This window comes from Marmota monax, unplaced genomic scaffold (genome assembly GCF_021218885.2).
Source record: "Marmota monax isolate L192 unplaced genomic scaffold, Marmota_monax_Labrador192_F-V1.1 WCK01_AAM20220418_F8-fsc00138, whole genome shotgun sequence".
Classification (NCBI taxonomy): domain Eukaryota; kingdom Metazoa; phylum Chordata; class Mammalia; order Rodentia; family Sciuridae; genus Marmota; species Marmota monax.
This window is the reverse complement of record NW_026692763.1, coordinates 1,971,549-1,989,854: the sequence shown is the minus strand read 5'-3', so window position 1 is coordinate 1,989,854 and position 18,306 is coordinate 1,971,549. Positions and strand designations below refer to the sequence as shown.

Below are 18,306 nucleotides of genomic sequence, written 5' to 3'. Positions count from 1 at the left end.
CTGCTTGTCATGATCGTTCAGCTAAAATTTGGGGGCCAAGAGAGGTGAGGCAAAGAACCTCACCCCCCGCTGGTACAAAGACCTCTCCACAGGTGTGGCTGTATACTGGACAGGTAGTCAGTGATGGGTAAGATCCAATTGCAATGGTACCAACCTAATGGGTAAGGACCATATGTACTATTGGACAACCTAAGGCACGCACGGTCCCTAAGCCACATGCTTGTTGTTTAAACAGAGAGGGGGAGATGTTGAGAGCCACAGCCGAAGGGGCCCCAGCAAACTTCCAGCTGCCGGCTGATGATTGGCTCACAGTGGCCCCAGCAACATCTAGCTGATTGGGTCCTCTGCGGTGATGCTCATTGGAGATGCTCATTGAGCTGTTTTCCCACCCTTTCAGACTGCCAGCTGATGATTGGCTCACAGCGGCCCCAGCAACATCTAGCTGATTGGCTCCTCTGCGGTGATGCTCATTGGGCTGTTTCCCTGCCCTTTCAGTCCACGGAGCTGCTCATTGGGGGACTTTTTTGGCTCCGCCCACACGACCCAGCCAATCGGCCTCAAGAGCAGGAGGATGGGGGGAGGTGGTGAGGCTTGTGGTTGAGAGAGAGGCTTGTGGGAAGCCGGTGGTGGCAGTTGGGGCTCTGAGGGTTTTTCCTGAGGAGCTGTTTTGTTTGGCGTGTGTGGTTCTAAAAATAAAGTTAGTTTCTTTTGACAAGTGGCTCCTGATTGTGCCCAGCCAGACTGCGGCACACTAATCTCTAGGATATATAAAGCACTCAAAAAACTTAACACCGAAAAAAAAAAATAACCCAATCAATAAATGGGCCAAGGAACTGAACAGACACTTCTCAGAAGAGGATATACAATCAAATCAACAAACATATGAAAAAATGTTCAACATCTCTAGCAATTAGAGAAATGAACATCAAAACTACTCTAAGTTTTCATCTCATTCTACTCAGAAAGGTAGCTATCAAGAATACAAACAATAAGTGTTGGTGAGGATGTGGGGAAAAAGGCACACACACTTATACGTTGCTGGTGGGACTGCAAATTGATGCAGTCAATATGGAAAACAGTATGGAGATTCCTTGGAAACCTTGGAGTGGAACCACTATTTGACTTACTTATCCCACTCCTCGGTTTATACCCAAAGGACTTAAAAACAGCATACTACAGGGACACAGCCATATCGATGTTTATAGCAGCATAATTCACAATAGCTAAATTATGGAACCAATCTAGATGCCCTTCAGTAGATGAATGGATAGGGAAACTTTGGTATATATACACAATGGAACATTACTCGCCATTTAAAGAGAATAAAATCATGGCATTTGCAGGTAAATGGATGAAGTTGGAGAATATAATGCTAAGTGAAGCAAGCCAATCCCCCCAAAACAAAGGCCAAATGTTTTCTTTGATATGAGGATGCTGACTCATAGTGGTGATGTGGAGGGGAGCCTGGGAGGAATGGAGGAACTTTAGATAGGGCAAAGCGGAGGGAGGGGAAAGGAGAAGACAAAGGAGTAGGAACAACGGTGGAATGAGTTAGATATCTTTACCCTAAGTACATGTATGAGACATGAATGGTGTGAAAATACTTTGTGTACAACCAGTGACTTGAAAAATTGTGCTCTATATGTGTAATATGAAATGAGTTGCATTCTGCCATCATATATTACAAATTAGAATAAGTAATTTAGTAAAAAAAAGAATGACAAGAATATAAATAACAGCTAGGTGTGGTGGCATACATCTATAATCTCAGTGGCTCGGGAGGCTGAGACAGGAGGATCACGAGTTCAAAGCCAGCCTCAGCAAAAGCGAGGTGCTAAGGAGATCTAGAGAGCAGCCCATTCTGCGTTGGAGTTCCTTATTCACAAAAGCATGGCTCCATAGCCCAACATCAGGGTACATATAGGCTTGAGGCTGCCACCACCACGAGACTGGGATATCGCCACTTCCATCAAGGGTCAACAATAAGAAATTGGTAAGCCCTCATCAAGGTCCCTGTGGGCCTGGCTGCACCAGAGATATCTCTACTAGGGGTGCTAACAGTTATCCTGTTGCTGAGGTAACAGGAAGTCTTAAATGGGGTTGCCTATCTCTTGTTTCTCCTACTAACACCAACTTCTTATGATGACCCTCTCTAGTCACATAATACCTCCATATTCTAACGTCCTACCTTATAAACATCTCATCCAACCCCCTAAACCCCTCTCTACCATTAGAAACTGTAAACATTACGCAAACCTATTGACTATATGGTTGAAGATAACCAAACTCATCATTTCTGATTATAGTGACAAAACTGTAAAAGTAAAAATAGAAGCTAACTGATGGCTGCACGTTGGGTACATTGAGTGCTGTAACATTGATCTCTCCCTTAAAAGTGAGGTATTGGTAAACTGTAGGGACACTATAAGACAATAGGGAAGAAGCTAAAATACCTCAGATCTATACTGCAAGAGAGGAAGACACATAGACATCATGAAAAAACAAGGGAGGAAAGTGCCCCAAACAATACTACCAATAGAATCCACAGATAGCATAGTAGGTAAAATGTCAAGAGAAGGAGTTCAAAATATACAAAACTAAAATGATTTGGGAATTAAAGAAAGAACTAAGTGAGCAGATACAGGCAAAAATTGATCACTCCAACAAAGACATAAGAGCAAATACAGGTTGCAAGAGATTACTTCAAGAAAGAGATAGAGATACTGAAAAAAAAAATAGAAATCCTCAAAATGAAAGAAACAACAAGCCAAATAACAAACTCAATAGACAGCATCACCAACAACTAGATCACTTGGAAGACAGGACATTAGACAATGAAGACAAAATAAACAATGTTGAAAATAAAGTTGACCTCACAGTGAAGATGGTAAGAAACCCTGAAAAAATATTCAAGAATTGTGGGATACCACCAAAGACCAAATTTAAAATCTATTGGGATAGAGGAAGTTTCAGAGATACAAACCAAAGGAATGCACAATCTCTTCAATGAAATAATATCAGAAAATTTCCCAAGCATGAAGAATGAACTGGAAAATCAAATACCAGAGGCCTATAGGACACCAAATGTACAAGATTACAACAGATCGACACCAAAACACATTATAATGAAAATGCCTAGCATACAGAATAAGGATAGAATTTTAAAGGCTGCAAGAGAGAAAAATCAGATTATCTATAAGGGAAGACCAATTCGGATCTCAGCAGATTTTTCAACCCAGACTCTCAAAGCCAGGAGATCCTCAAACAACATATACCAAGCTCTAAAAGATAATGGATGCCAACCAAGAACCTTATATTCAGCAAAATTAAGCTTCAAATTTGATGATGAAATAAAAACCTCCCATGATAAACAGAAGCTAAAAGAATTTACAGCAAGAAAGCCTGCTCTACTAGAACATTCTTGGCAAAATATTCCACAAGGAGGAAATGAAAAACAACCATGAAAATCTTCAAAGGGAAGAACTACCATAAAGGAAAAACAAACCAAAGGAGAAACCAAGTCAAGCTAAATACCAAAAATAAACAAAAATGACTGGTAATACAATTAATGTCTCTTTCAACTCTTTTTGATAAATTTTTATACATAAAAATTTTAACTACAGGGGATGGGGATGTGGCTCAAGTGGTAGTGCGCTTGCCTGGCATGCGTGGGGCCCTAGGTTCGATCCTCAGCACCACATAAAAATAAAATAAAGATGTTGTGGCCACCGAAAACTAAAAAATAAATATTAAAAAAATTCTCTCTTAAAAAAAATGTTAACTACAATATTATCTAATTTTTCAGGTTTTTGTTTATTTTGTATTTTTTTGTTTTCCATTTCTCTTTACAAAGTTACACAAATATTTTCCTTAAAGGTTTTAGCATTTTATATATCTTAATATATAATTAATCTGGTATGTGTATATACATTGTCTGTGATATGAGGTATATTTCTTTCTTATAATTAAAAAAACATTATTCAAGATTAAGGGATGTGGGCTGGGGATGTGGCTCAAGCGGTGGTGTGCTCACCTGGCATGCGCAGGGCACTGGGTTTGATCCTCGGCGCCACATAAAAATAAAATAAAGATGTGTCCACTGAAAACTAAAAAAAATAAATAAATAAAAATGTTTTTAAAAAGATTCAAGGATGAAAAAGATCAATCAGGGTAATAATAAAGTATTTATAAAGGTAAGGGCAAGATCAAGGGAAACCAATAAATTTTGTGAAGCACCTTTTTTTCCCATAGACTTGTAGAGGTAGGAGGTGAAAAAAGAGAGAGCCATTATGAAAACCTTGTAGGAGAAGGCAAACTAACTGAAGTTATTCTCACCCAAAGCATGAAGAAACCAACTCACAGTCTGAGTCTTATAGGGAGGAATAAAGCAACTTGCTCTACTTGTTTATTCTAAGCTCATCCCTTTGGTGTCCCTTTCTGACAGGCCTCAACAATAAACCACATAACAAGGGGACTTATCATGCAGCATATAGCATATGTCTCACCAAAAGGTGAAAGATTATGAGAAAAAAGTCAATATGGCAGCCACTGGTTACATGAGGCTACTAAGTATTTGAAATGTGTCTAGTCTGAGTTGAGGTATGCTATGTGTTAAATAGGCATTATATTCCAAAAAATTACTAGGACAAACAAAATGAACATGAAATATCTTATTAACAATTATTTTCTTTGCAAATTATGTTGGTTATCCATTGGGTTAAATAAAAATACATTAAAATTAATTTCTCTATTTTTTAAAAAATAACAAGGTAACAATCTATATCTTGACTGTATATCCATATATATGTTGTCATTTTTTATATTTGTGTTGTCAAAATTCATATAACTATAAAACTAAATAGGGCAAATTGTACCATGTATAAATTATATCTCAACAAACATGACTTTTGAAAAGAAATCTAGTTCATGAAATATTTTAACAGTATTGGGCACATACTAACTACCTAATAAATAATGACTATTATTATGATTCATTAAAACAACCAGCATCAGGCTGTTTCATAGTAGGGTGGGGAGGGGTAGCATATAGACAAACTTTAGCTTAGGGCAAAGGGGTGGGAGGCGACGGGAGAGGGCATGGGGTTAGAAATTATGGTGGAATGAGATGGACATCATTATCCAAAGTACATGTATGAAGACATGAATGGTATGAATATACTCTGTATACAACCAAAGATATGAAAAGTTGTGCTCTATATGTAATATGAATTATAATTCATTTTGCTGTCATATATAATAATTAAAAAAAAAAAAGCAAGCAAGGTGCTAAGCAGCTCAGTGAGACCCTGTCTCTAATAAAATACATAGGATTGGGGATGAGGCTTAGTGGTCGAGTGTCCCCAAGTTCAATCCCCGGTACCAAAATAAAATAATACAAATAACAAGAGTCAGGCAGTAGCACAGGTCTGTAATCCCAGTGACTCAGGAGGCTAAGACCAAAGGATTTGAAGTTTAAGGCCATCTTAGATCCAAAATAAAAAATAAAAAGGGTTGGGGATATAGTTCAGTGGCAGAGGGCTCCTGGGTTCAATCCCCAGGACCACCAAAACAAATAAACACCTCACAAAACACAATACAAAAAGAATGCAAATAACAATAAATATTGGCAAGGATGTAGGGAAAGACACTTGGTATACTCATGAATATTTTTGGTGAGATTGCAACCATTTTGGAAAATAGTATGGAGATTCCTTAAAAGACTAGAAATGGAACCACTGTATGACCTGGCTAACCCACTCCTTAGTATTTACCCAAAATAACTAAAAGCAGTGTATTACGGTGATACATGCATACCAATGTTTATAGCAGCACAATTCACAATAGCCAAGTTATAGAAGTAACCTGGGTATCTATTAACATACAAATGGATAAAGAAAATGTGGTGTATATATATACATAATGGAGTTTTACTCAGCCATAAAGAATGAAACTGTCATTGTTGGTAAATGGAACTGGAGAACATCATACCAAGTGAAATAAGCCAGGAAAGTCAAGGGTTATGATAGAGTGCTTGCCTTGCACATGTGAGGCACTGGGTTCCATCCTCAGCACCACATAAAAATAAAAGATAGTGTCCAGCTACAAAAAAAAAAAAAAAAAAAAAAAAGCTTAAAAATTAAAAAATACTTAAAAAGTGGAGAGGAATCTTATGAAAATAGAAGGGAAACCAATAAAGAGGGGAGAGAAGGGGAAAGTACTGGGGAAACAAAATATACCAAACTATGCTATGTCCACATATGATTACAATGAATTCTACTTATATAATTATAATGCATTCATTGAAATAATAGGAGATCCATAGAATAGAGCAAGTAGATTGGGAAGGGTAGAGCAGAAAGTGAAGGTCCTGGGGAATGAGAGTGATCTATTATGCCATGTATGAAGGTGGCATAATGAATCCTGGTATTATGTATAATCATAATCACCGATGTAAAAGATACAACAGTATCTAAGTATTCCTTTTGGCAGGGTGGTGGGTACAGAGCATTGAACCCAGGGCACTTACCACTGAACTATAAACCTAGTCCTTTCTATTTTTTTCAGATGATCTCAATAAATTGCTGAGGGTCTTGTTAAATTGCCTGGGCTGGCCTTGAAACTGCAGTCCTCCTGCGTCAGCCTTTTGGGATTACAGGAGTGTGCTACCACACCTGGCATATTCTGATAATTTTGGGCATGGAGTTTCATGAGTGGGACCTTCTATCAAATAAGATTTTTGTAGTTGTTGTTGCAGTCCCAGAAATCTAATTCAAATCAGATCAAGAGAAAAAGAAAAGCATTTAATTATCTTTAAAAAAACACCACAAAATACAAAACCTATACCCACTAGAGCCAGAGATTCAAACCAGTCATCAGGTCTTGGTCCTTCTAACCATCTCTCATTTCCTTTTTAATATGTATTTTTTCAGTTATAGGTGGACACAGTACCTTTATTTGATTATTATTATTTTTATAATTGTTGATGGATCTTTATTTATATGCAGTGCTGAGAATCGAACCCAGTACCTCATGCATGCCAGGTGAGCACTCTACCACTGAGATACAACCCCGGCCTTCATTTCTGCTTTTTTTTGTATCAAGTTTATTCTGTCAGGCAGCCAGCTACTCTCACATTTAACTCCAGACTCACCTCATCTTTAAAGGTAATGCTAGTAGAAAATATGTCTGTAAATTTTAACAATTTCCAGAATTGGCAGGACTTGATTCACATATCCATTCTGGAGGCTATTCTGCCTCATTTGAACTCCATAGTGAAAGGGTGCTTTCCCAAGAGAAAACCAAGGTTTTGCTACCAGAAAAGGGAGGAATGAATGGCAGAGGCAAAAACATCAGTATATTTGGGAAAAGGAGATAGGAAAAACCTCTTTAATTTGCAGTTTCTCACTGATATCATCCAACTAGGTTAGTAAAAGTTATCTGTAGCTTATTCTATCTAAAATGTCCAAGTTGTCTGGTGAAAGTTTCTGAAGTTCTGGGAGAGGAAACCATATTGTCAATACCAAAGTTGAAGATTCTTATCATTTGTGGCTTTCCATTATCTCACCCTAACCTATTTTTTTCCCATACTTAATGCTGCTTCCCTCTTGTGTGTTTGGTGTTGCTAAGGATTGAACCAAGGGCCTTGTACATGCTAGGCAACAGCTCTACCACTTAGTATGACCTTATCATCAAAATCAGTGCTTTTTAGAGATCTGGGCATTGGCTTTCTTGTTGTTTTTCCTTCCTGAATTTTTTAAAAAATATTTTTTTTTTAGCCGTTGATGGGCCTTTATTTTGTTAATTTATTTATATGAGTTGCTGAGAATCAAACCCAGTGCCTCACATATGCTAAGCAAGCGTTCCACCACTGAGCATCAACCCCAGCTCCTCCTTCCTGGTTTTAAAGGTATAATAAAATCTAAAAAAGCAGCATCAGAGATATAAACAGACTTTTCTTAATGAGAAGACCTATTAAAAAACTATTTTCTCCAAAGCATTCATTCTTTCTCCATGAATACTTTACATGTACAATTTCCAATGCTAAGAAGTCTCAAAACTTAGGATAGAAATCCCAGTTTTACTTGTAATAAGATGCACTTAAAAAAAAAAAGAGTATTTAAGATATGTTCAAAAATAGGTCACTTGGTTTTGTTTTGTTTGGTACTGAGGACTAAACCCAGCTGTGCTTTACCACTGAGCTATACCCATAGTCCTTTTTCAATTTTAAAAAAATTTTGAGGTGCTGGGGTTGTGGCTCAGTGGTAGAGCATTCGCCTCACATATGTGAGGCACTAGGTTCGAGCCTTAGCACCACATAAAAATAAATAAAATAAAGGTATTACATCTAACTACAACTAAAAAATAAATATTAAACAAAAAACTAAAACTATTAAAAAATACATTTTTGAGATAAGGTCTTGCAAAGTTGCTGAAGCTGGCCTTGAACCTGTGATCAGTCCTGCCTTAGTCTCCCGAGATGTAGGATTATAGGCATGCACCACTGCACCTTGCCATCTAGATTTTAGGCTAAATGTCTCCATCTTTTCACTCTTAGATAGATGTAATACATATATAATTTATTAACTTCCAAGGTTTCAGAATTACAAAGTAAAGTGATTTTTACTAAACAAAAAGAGGAATTGTGACATAAATGAAATTACTTTAAACATAAAAGCATGAATTAAAAGTACAGGCATATCATTATTTTTATTTTCATTTAGTCAAGTATGTTGTAGGTCAAGAAGTTAAACAAGATGCATGATACATATTTTACACTTTTTTACAAATTTCAGAACATAAAAAGTCACAATTTTCTCTATTATACTTATCAAACTCACATATTTTTATCTAAAATATTTATAAAACAAAACATATCCTGCAACAAAAGCAACATTATTAGGAGAGTTGTTTATTTTTTTTATTTTTATTTTTTTTTAAATATTTATTTTTAGTAGTTGTAGTTGGACATGATAACTTTATTTTATTTATTTATATGTGGTGCTGAGGATCGAACCCAGGGCCTTGCACGTGTGGGGCAAGCGCGCTACCACTGAGCCACAAACCCAGCCCCAGTTGTTTATTTTTTAATAGTTGATATAGAGCCAATTTTCCTCTCTAAGAACCTGGGGGGGGGGGGTTGGTACACACTCATGGTTCTTGCATACAATCAAGAATGTGCTATTAACAAGGAAATATATATATATATATAAATTCAGCTAAACATTCAAGATAAAAAGACTGACTTCTAATTTAAACCTAAATAAAAAAAGTGAATTTTGGATTATGTTTAAAAATACCTTCCCAAGCCACTCCTAATATATTTCTTTATGCCTTTACAAAGCAAATTCCAGGAGTTAACAATGTTTTGTTCTTCCACAGATCTTCCTGTTGGGAGCAGCCATCAATCATCTTCTTTTTCAATATAGGTCTTTGCATTAACCCGTGCCATTTGCCTGGCCAAGTACCTGTCTCTAGCTGACATTACAGTTTCCTCATTGTTCCGCTTTGCAAACTTGCTCATTGCCTCAGGTGGTCTCTCTTGTTCGTTGTCCTGTTCTTGCCTTTCCTCTGTGAGTCTGTGTTTTGCTCCCAGTGGTGTTTCAGAACTAGAGGGTTTGTCTTTTCTTCTTTCTTTGTCCTTTTCCATGTTTCTTATTTTGCTGAATCTTTCATGGTCAAGAAACTCATCTTTTGCCTTAGAATTTGGGCTGCCTTCCCGTCTGTCTCGATTTCTTTCTGAAAGCTGAACACTTACCTCTTGTTTTTCCCTATTTCTGTACTTATCATTATTTTCATATCTTTCCTTCCTTATTTTCATGTGTTCCTTCTTTGTTTTGCTTTTCTCTTCCTTCTCTCCTCCTCTCTCAATGTATCGGTCATGATCATTTTGTTGTTTATCTCTTTCTTGTTCTCTAGAGGAATATTTCTCCCTCTCTCTCCCCCTTTTCCATTCTCTATCGTCTCTTTCTCTCTGATCTCTTCTCCTTGATGCATCTTTTTGTTCATGCCTCTTCCAGTGGGAATCTCTATGACTGGCCTCTCTGTGCCTATGAGAATCCTTTTGTTTTTGGTGGTCACGGTCAGTATAATAATTCTCTTGGTCTCTGGACTGCCTCTCTTGGTGTGGATCTTCCCTCTTCTCATGCCCTCTTGACTTGGAACTTTTGGTGTGGTGTCTGGAACCATGTCCTCTTTCTTCACTAGATGACGGTGAGTGGGATTGATTCCTGTGATGCTTGGAGTAATTCCTAGAGGTCTCTATGACCTTTGGCCTTCGGCAGTTCATTTTGTTTTCTTCAATTTCATCATCCTCACTGCTCTTGGTATCAAAGTCACTGTCTGCATCTGGGTTTTCCTCCTTCTTTACACCAGTCTGGATAATGCATTTCTCCTGTAGTACTCTGTTCTCTGAATTTACTTCATCAGAGTAACCTCTTGATTTCTCTTCCTTTATTCCAGTCCTTTCAAAACTATGTAAAAAAAAATAAATAAATAAAAAAATAAGGTGCACATTATAGAAAGCAAATGAAGCATTCATATTATTTTTCTCAATATTTAAAATCATATCTATTTACTTTATAAACTAGCATGTTCAAACAATTCAGAATATTTTTAATATTTGTAGAAATGAAATAAGAGAAAATCAGCCGTTCTCTCTTGGACTACTAGAATGTTCATAGACAGGGATCTATACAAGTTTTTCATTTTTTTTTTTTTTTTTTTTGCTAAGCCAAGACAAAGACTAATTGGGAAAACTGTTTTGGATCAAAGCCCTATTTTCACAGCATGAAGTTAAAAGTTGTGATTTTTGTTAGATTTTTTCATTTTCTTTCTTTCAAAAAAATAAAGAATAATCCTAGAAGTACATGAAGATAATCTTTTCAAAGCAAATTAGTGGCAAGTCCAATTTATTTTTTATCCAGGGTCTCACTATGTTGCTCAGGTTGGTCTAGAACTTATGGATTCAAGGGATCCTCCTACCTTTCAGTCTCCTATGTGATGGGACTATATACATACATACCACATCTGGTTCCTAAATAATACTAATTAATCTTCCCTGTGATTAAAAGTGCACCAGCAATCTTCATAATGATCATAATAAAATAGAAATATATGAATCTGTCTGTTAAGTCAATACTAAAATTACTTGAATCATCTACATTTTTCCAGCTGATCGTTAACTTAGTGACAGTACTCACACATTCTGTTTTGTTTTTTCTCTTCTCTCAAAGTGCTAGGCATCAAACTCAGGGACACTCTACCACTGAGCTACATCTTCAGCCCTAGAAAGTGCTCTTCTACTAAGCTATATCCCCAATCCTATTTTTAAAATGTTGAGACAGTGTCTCACTAAGTTGCCTTGCAATCCTCCTGCTTCAGTTGCTGGGATTACAAGCGTGTGCCACCTTGCCCAGCTGATTCATTCTTATCACACACACTAACAACAACTTTAGTTCTCTTGGAACTCTAATAGAACTACCTTGACTAAAGAAACTACTACTAATTAGAAATTCAATTATTAAACTCAGAAGTGTACTATGTAAATGACTCAAAACTACACCAGATGAAACTGAGAAGTCATAATGCATTATAACTTCCATTTAAAAGCTAATTCTGCATATATACTTTATTAGACTCATGAACCTCATTTTTTTTTTTTTTTTGGTACTGGGGATTGAACCCAGGGGTGCTTAACCACTGAGCCACATCCCCAGACCTTTTTTTTTTTTTATATACTTTATTAGAGATAGGGTCTCATTGAGTTGTAAGTGATGAGTTGCTGAGACTTGCTTTGAACTTGCAATCCTTCTGCCTCAGCCTCTCAAGCTGCCAGGATTTCAGGAGTGCGCCACCATAACCGGATTCTCATAAATTTTATAATCAAAACCTATCAGTTTGGGGATGACTGGGGATAAATATAATTCTAGCAACACACAGACACAGATCTTCTAAATAGAATGTTTCTTTTCAAGAAAGTCTGCTTATTTACATGTTTAGGACAAATTCTCCTTTCTACCTTCAGCTATATATTTATAGCATAATTACCTTACTATCCCATAATAATACCTTATAATTTTATTTTAAATCCTCCAATCCTTTGCTTTTTAGACCAGCACTGTTTAACAGAAATGTCTGAAGAAATAGCAGTCTATGAGCTATCCAGGATGATAATCATTAGCCAAATACGGCATCTCAATACTTGAAATATGGCCACTGTTATACTGCTACATCAATGTTCATAGCCGCACAATTCACAATTGCTAGACTGTGGAACCAACCCAGACGCCCTTCAATAGATGAATGGATAAAAAAATGTGGCATTCATACACCATGGAGTATTACGCAGCACTAAAAAATGACAAAATCATGGAATTTGCAGGGAAATGGATGGCACTAGAGCAGATTATGCTTAGTGAAGCTAGCCAATCCCTAAAAAACAAATACCAAATGTCTTTTTTGATATAATGTGAGCAACTAAGAACAGAGCAGGGAGGAAGAGCAGGAAGAAAAGATTAACATTAAACAGATACATGAGGTGGCAGAGAAAGGGAGAGAAAAGGGAAATTGCATAGTAATGGAGGGAGACCCTCATTGTTATACAAAATTACATATAAGAGGTTGTGAGGGGAATGGGAAAATAAACAAGGAGAGAAATGAATTACAGTAGATGGGGTAGAGAGAGAAGAAGGGAGGGGAGGGGAGGGGGGATAGTAGAGGATAGGAAAGGTAGCAGAATACAACAGTTACTAATAGGGCATTATGTAAAAATGTGGATGTGTAACCGATGTAATTCTGCAATCTGTATTTGGGGTAAAATTGGGAGTTCATAACCAACTTGAATCTAATGTATGAAATATGATATGTCAAGAGCTTTGTAATGTTTTGAACAACCAATAAAAAAATAAATAAAAAAAAAATAAAGTCAACAAATAAATGACCTAACATCATATCTCAAAGTCCTAGAGAAAGAGGAGTAAGTCAACATCAAAAACAGTAGAAGAAAGGAAATAAAAAAAAAAAAAAAAAGAAATATGGCCACTGTTGATTAAAAGCTTAGATTTCATTTATTTTTAGTTTAAATAGCTACATGTGACTAGTGGTTACGTAACGGACAGTGAAGTGTTAGCTGCTGGCATGTGAATCTTCTGTTTTATGAAGATTGGGTTCTAGTTAAGAAAATAAACCACTTTCCTTTTATAAACTGCTTTACATTTAAATACTATATAAACAGCACATAGAGTGTTGTATGATACCTCATTCATTCCAAATTTCTCCTTAATTCTCACATCAATCCTTGTAAGGCACCAGGGCCATGAGAGAAATCTATATTTTGAGTTTAAAACAAAGAAAACAAAACACCATAACTTGATTTTGCTTATCCTTTAAAATTATTCATAAAACCCATAAAACAGATAATTCAGAAATTTGTACATTAGAAGTTTAATATGTCTTTGGTTTTTATAGAAGCTATACCCACTGCTGCTCCAGTACTAAGATTAGAACCCAGGGGCACTCTACCTCTCAGCCCATTTTCTTTTGAGATAGGGTCTTGCTAAGTTGCTGAGGCTGGCCTCAAACTTGAGATACTCTTGCCTCAGCCTCCTGAGTAGCTAGGATTACACACATACACTATTACATCTGACATGGTTTTATGATAATATTAAATTAAATGACAGAGAATGTTCTGACATAAATTGTAATTATTTTTGTGAACTGCAGAATAAAAATGATCTTGAAGTAAATCTATAGATATTTATATCAAGAAACTGCAAATTCTTAGCTATTCAGTTAGGTCAGTTTGGTGGACAGTATAACATGCAATGCTGTGATACTCTAAGTGTTAAAATGACCCCATAACCAAGATTATTATCAGTATATTCTAATATTCCATTTGCCACCTCTCACCTAGCTTCACGAAAGCTGCATTTAGGTACTTCCTCTTCTCCAACTGCTTGATTTAATAGGTGCCTATAAAATCCACTGAGGTCTTTCTGTTTGGTTACATCCAAACGTGCTAAGGGAAAGCAAAAGACAAAATATAATATTCAACAAGGCATAATGCATTTTCATTTTACATGTGTAGAGTAAATATCACACTGAGATGTGTATGTATTCTGTTCTTCTACATTTGGAGTTGGCAAACTATAGTCTACAGGTCAGATTTGGTCTGTTGCCTATTATTGTTTTTTAGGTACTGGAAACAGAATCCATGGGTATTTAAGAACTAAGCCATGTCCGCTCAGTTCATTTTTATTTGGAAACAGGGTCTTACAATGTTGCCAAGTGTTTCATTAAGTTGCTGAGGCTGGCCTCAAACTTCTGATCCTTCCAAGGTACTGGGATTTACTGCATGTACCACTGCACTGGCTGATACCTATTTTTATAAGTATGTTTTTATTGGAACACAGCCTTCCTATTTGTTTTTGTCCACAGATACTTGGGCAGAGAGAAAGAGTTGCAATAGAGATCAGATAGACAATAAGTCTAAAATACTTACTATTTGATCCTTTATAGAAAGCGTGCTGCTTGGTGGTCTAAATGAACACATAGTACATGCCTAGACACAATTTTATAGATTTGTTTTTTTTCCACTTAAGAGTTGAAGAGCACTTACCAAATACATTATTTGTAAGTATATGTTATACTTAGTTCTTGAGAAATGACCATGAGTAAAAAGCACTAAGGTAGAATACTAAGATATTCTTTAGTCCCTGTACATATCTTCTGTCTTTGATCGCTATTCTTTTTCTAGCTGCTCAGTTGATGCTTCTTAAGTGGTGACTCTAGGTTCTAATCTCAGCAAGTATTAGAGTTCAAAGTTATATTGTTCTGACAAATGTTATGGTGTTACATATACCTTGTAATAAGTGTTTTTGGATTCATGTTCTACTGCAATGACTTATGATGATTACAGTGAGATCAAAATGAGAACTAAGTGAAAAGTCCAGTAGAAATAACAGTTACTAAAGTAGAATTCAACTGTTCTTAGTTAAAAACCTCATGTTTTTTTTTTTAATATATATATTTTTTGTAGTTGTAGATGGACAGAATGCCTTTATTTTATTTGTTTATTTTTTATGTGGTGCTGAGGATTGAACCCAATGCCTCAAGCATTCTAGGCAAGCGTTTTGCCACTGAGCTACAGCCCCAGCCCCCCCAAATCTCATGTTTTATACTACTATACAATACTATATATCTTGAACCTTGAATTCATATACATACATTATGATCACATTATTAAGTCCAAAGTTTGGTGACAGAGCAAATGGCTAACCATAAGGCAGAAATTCTGTTTCCCTCTACCTTTCCCTTTTCCCATTTTACCTTCAAGTGCAGCAGCCTTCTTTTCTCTTTCTTCCTCTTCAGCTCTCTCTTGCAATTTTTTTTTATAAGCAGATGTCACAAATGCCTCTTTATCATCAAATTCTCCCTTTTCCATTTCTCGTTCTCTTTGTATTTTCTTTTCCATTCTTTTTTCCTGTTCCTTTTTTCGGATTTCAACTGCTTTTAGTAAGTTATGAATATATTTTGGCTAATAGAAAAAAACAAGATTACTTAGGAAGGAGTAAAAAATAATTGTTATTATTCTATAACTTTTATCATGAATTCACTAACATTGAAATTGTTAGTCCAAACAGGAATGTCATGTCAAAATTCAATAAAAATCAAGTGCAGCAGAAATAGAAATTTATGTGATTGTGCTTTCAAAATAACAAAACAAACTAAATAAAACACTTTCCCAGTGGTATTTTTTCCATGATAAACTGGTATTCTCTTAATTCAACATATAAATTAATCAGGAAAATTTCTATGAGTTTTTTATATTTACTGGAAAATTATTTAAAACAGCAGCTCCAATATAATTTGATATCTCATTCTACTAATAGATATATTATAAGATGTGAAGATCAATACCCTCTACCCTCAATTTTTTCATACTAAAATTATGATCAGGATATGTGTAAGCAGATGATTCAATTACCAGCTAGGAAGCAAAATAAAATTGAGAAGACAATAAAACATGAGTAAACATGAACAAGGGAATAGCAGCATAATTTTGGTACACAGACTTTTCTCAGGAAAAAAATTCAAAAAAGTATTTGCTGAGGTCATTAAAGCAAAACACAGAATTTACAAAACTGTTAGATAATCCACTCTTAGGATCCTGTTAATAATACTATATATAAAGCTTTCAGGGTTCTAAATTCAAATCTATAATCTAAAAATAGGAGCTCTTCACATACTTCAGATATCAACCTTTGGACTCTAAAATATTATTGCACATACTTTTAATCATCCCTCAGATGATTTTAATCTTAAGATTAAGATACAAAATGCTGGTTGAGGTCAAAGAAAGTTTGATTTCGCTACCAACCTTCCGATCTTTTCCCAAAAGCAATTTGGGATTATTTTCCTCCTTTTTTTTCTGCATTTCATCATAAATACTGTCATATTCATACACAGTAGAATCTTCTGCAAGGGCCTTCTGAATTTCCAGTTTGGTCTTAAAACAAACAAACAAATAAATAAATAAAACTGAATGTTTCAAAAATACAACCCAGCTGATACTTACTGCCAAAATCCTATGGTTTTTAAAAAAATTAAAAGATTAAAAAGATTCATAAATTGAAAATAAATCATAAAAATTCCTTCAATCACAGAAAATATGAACGTAAATTCTGGAGTCAGGCTGAATTTGAATTCTGGCTCTATGCTTATCATTAGGCAAGTATTCTACTACTGAGCTGCATTCCCCATCCTTTTTAAAAAATTCTGAGACAGAGTGTTGCTAAGTTGCCCAGGCTGGCCATGAACTTTGCCCAGCTTATTTAACCTTTTCCTCAATCAAGGAGAGGATAATAATTATACTAACTTCCCAAGTTGTGATAACTTAAACAACATGACAACTAAAATAGAGTCTAACAGAATATTATCCACATCAAAAGGTACAGTAGTCTGGCATGGTGGCGCACACATATAATTGAACCTGGGGCCTTTTGCACGCTAAGCAAGTACTATACTACTGAAGTATACCCTCAGTCTTCACATCACTTTTTTTTTTTCCATACCAGGGACTAAACTCAGAGGTTTTTAAACACTGAACAATATCACAGCCCTTTTTATTTTATCTTTCATTTTGAGACAGGGCCTTGCTAAATTTCTGAAGCTAGCCTTGAACTTGTGTTACTCTTGACACAGCCTTCTGAGTTGCTGGGATTACAGGTGTGCCCCCCACACCTAATTTCATATCACTTTAAAAAAAAGTTTGAGCTGCAAAACAAAATGTTTATAGAGTTTTAAAATATATAATGATAGGAACTATTTCATTAAAAGTTCCTAACATTTAAAAAAGGTTCCAAATATAATATTAAAATGGAGGATATTTGTAATTTATTAATTAGAATATTACTTATAAATAACTTTTTAGAGTATCAGTTATATAAAATCCTCTGCCTTTGCTTATCATGGTCCCTTCTATCTTTAATGTTCTACATGTACTTTCAGGCCACTAAAATCTTACCTAGTTTCAGGGCCAGCTCAACACTACATCTTAAATAAAGGCTTCTTTGAGGACCTTAATACACAATGATATGATCTCTTTCTTTTAAAGTTTGTGGAACATTCTATCTACACTGCAATGTTCAACTCTTTTTTTTTTAATATTTATTTTTTAGTTGCAGTTGGACATAATACCTTTATTTTATTTATTTTTATGTGGTGCTGAGGATCGAACCCAGGGCCTCCCATATGCTAGGTGAGTGCTCTACTGCTGAGCCACAACTCCAGCCCCCCAACTCTTAATAATACACTTAAAAAAATATTTTTTTAGTTGTAGATGGACACATGCCTTTATTTTATTCATTTATTTTTATGTGGTGCTGAAGATCGAACTCAGTGCCTCACACATGCTAGGCAAGCACTCTAACACTGAGCTACAACTCTAACCCTTAATACTACACTTGATGTTATTATTTTCTAGTTGTTTCACAAGTCTGAGCCTTTTGCCCAGTTTATAAATTTCTGAGATAGATTTTACATATTTTAACCCACATTAAAATTTTTTGCAATATGGAACAAAAGAAAAATTCTTTAAAGTGTAAGAGTGATATGGTAGTTATTCAAAAGAATCCACCTAACATTCTTAGGTTTTTACATATCTACATTTACTTTATTACATGTGCTAACTGAAAACCTTTGTTTTCTGGAACACTATTTAAACTTCTCAATTTTAGAAAAGGAATGATTTTCCTATTCAGATGGTAAACTGGCACTGCTCCGTCCTCAAAACAGCCAGGAGAATCCAAA

At 35.6% G+C, this 18,306-nt stretch overlaps 1 protein-coding gene across 3 annotated transcripts in view; it reads right to left on the bottom strand.

The window, feature by feature from the left end:
- Nucleotides 1–8,680: 8,680 nt before the first annotated feature.
- Nucleotides 8,681–18,306, bottom strand: part of Nsrp1 (nuclear speckle splicing regulatory protein 1) — a 46,235-nt gene continuing 36,609 nt past the window's right edge. For all 3 annotated transcript variants that reach the window (XM_046447013.2, XM_046447014.2, XM_058580067.1), the window contains 4 exons: nucleotides 16,376–16,504; nucleotides 15,325–15,532; nucleotides 13,906–14,014; nucleotides 8,681–10,469 (listed from right to left, as the gene is read on the bottom strand). In XM_046447013.2, coding sequence (XP_046302969.1) covers nucleotides 9,401–10,469; nucleotides 13,906–14,014; nucleotides 15,325–15,532; nucleotides 16,376–16,504 — 1,515 coding nt within the window. In that variant the 3' untranslated portion in view covers nucleotides 8,681–9,400. The remainder of the gene's footprint in view (nucleotides 10,470–13,905; nucleotides 14,015–15,324; nucleotides 15,533–16,375; nucleotides 16,505–18,306) is intronic.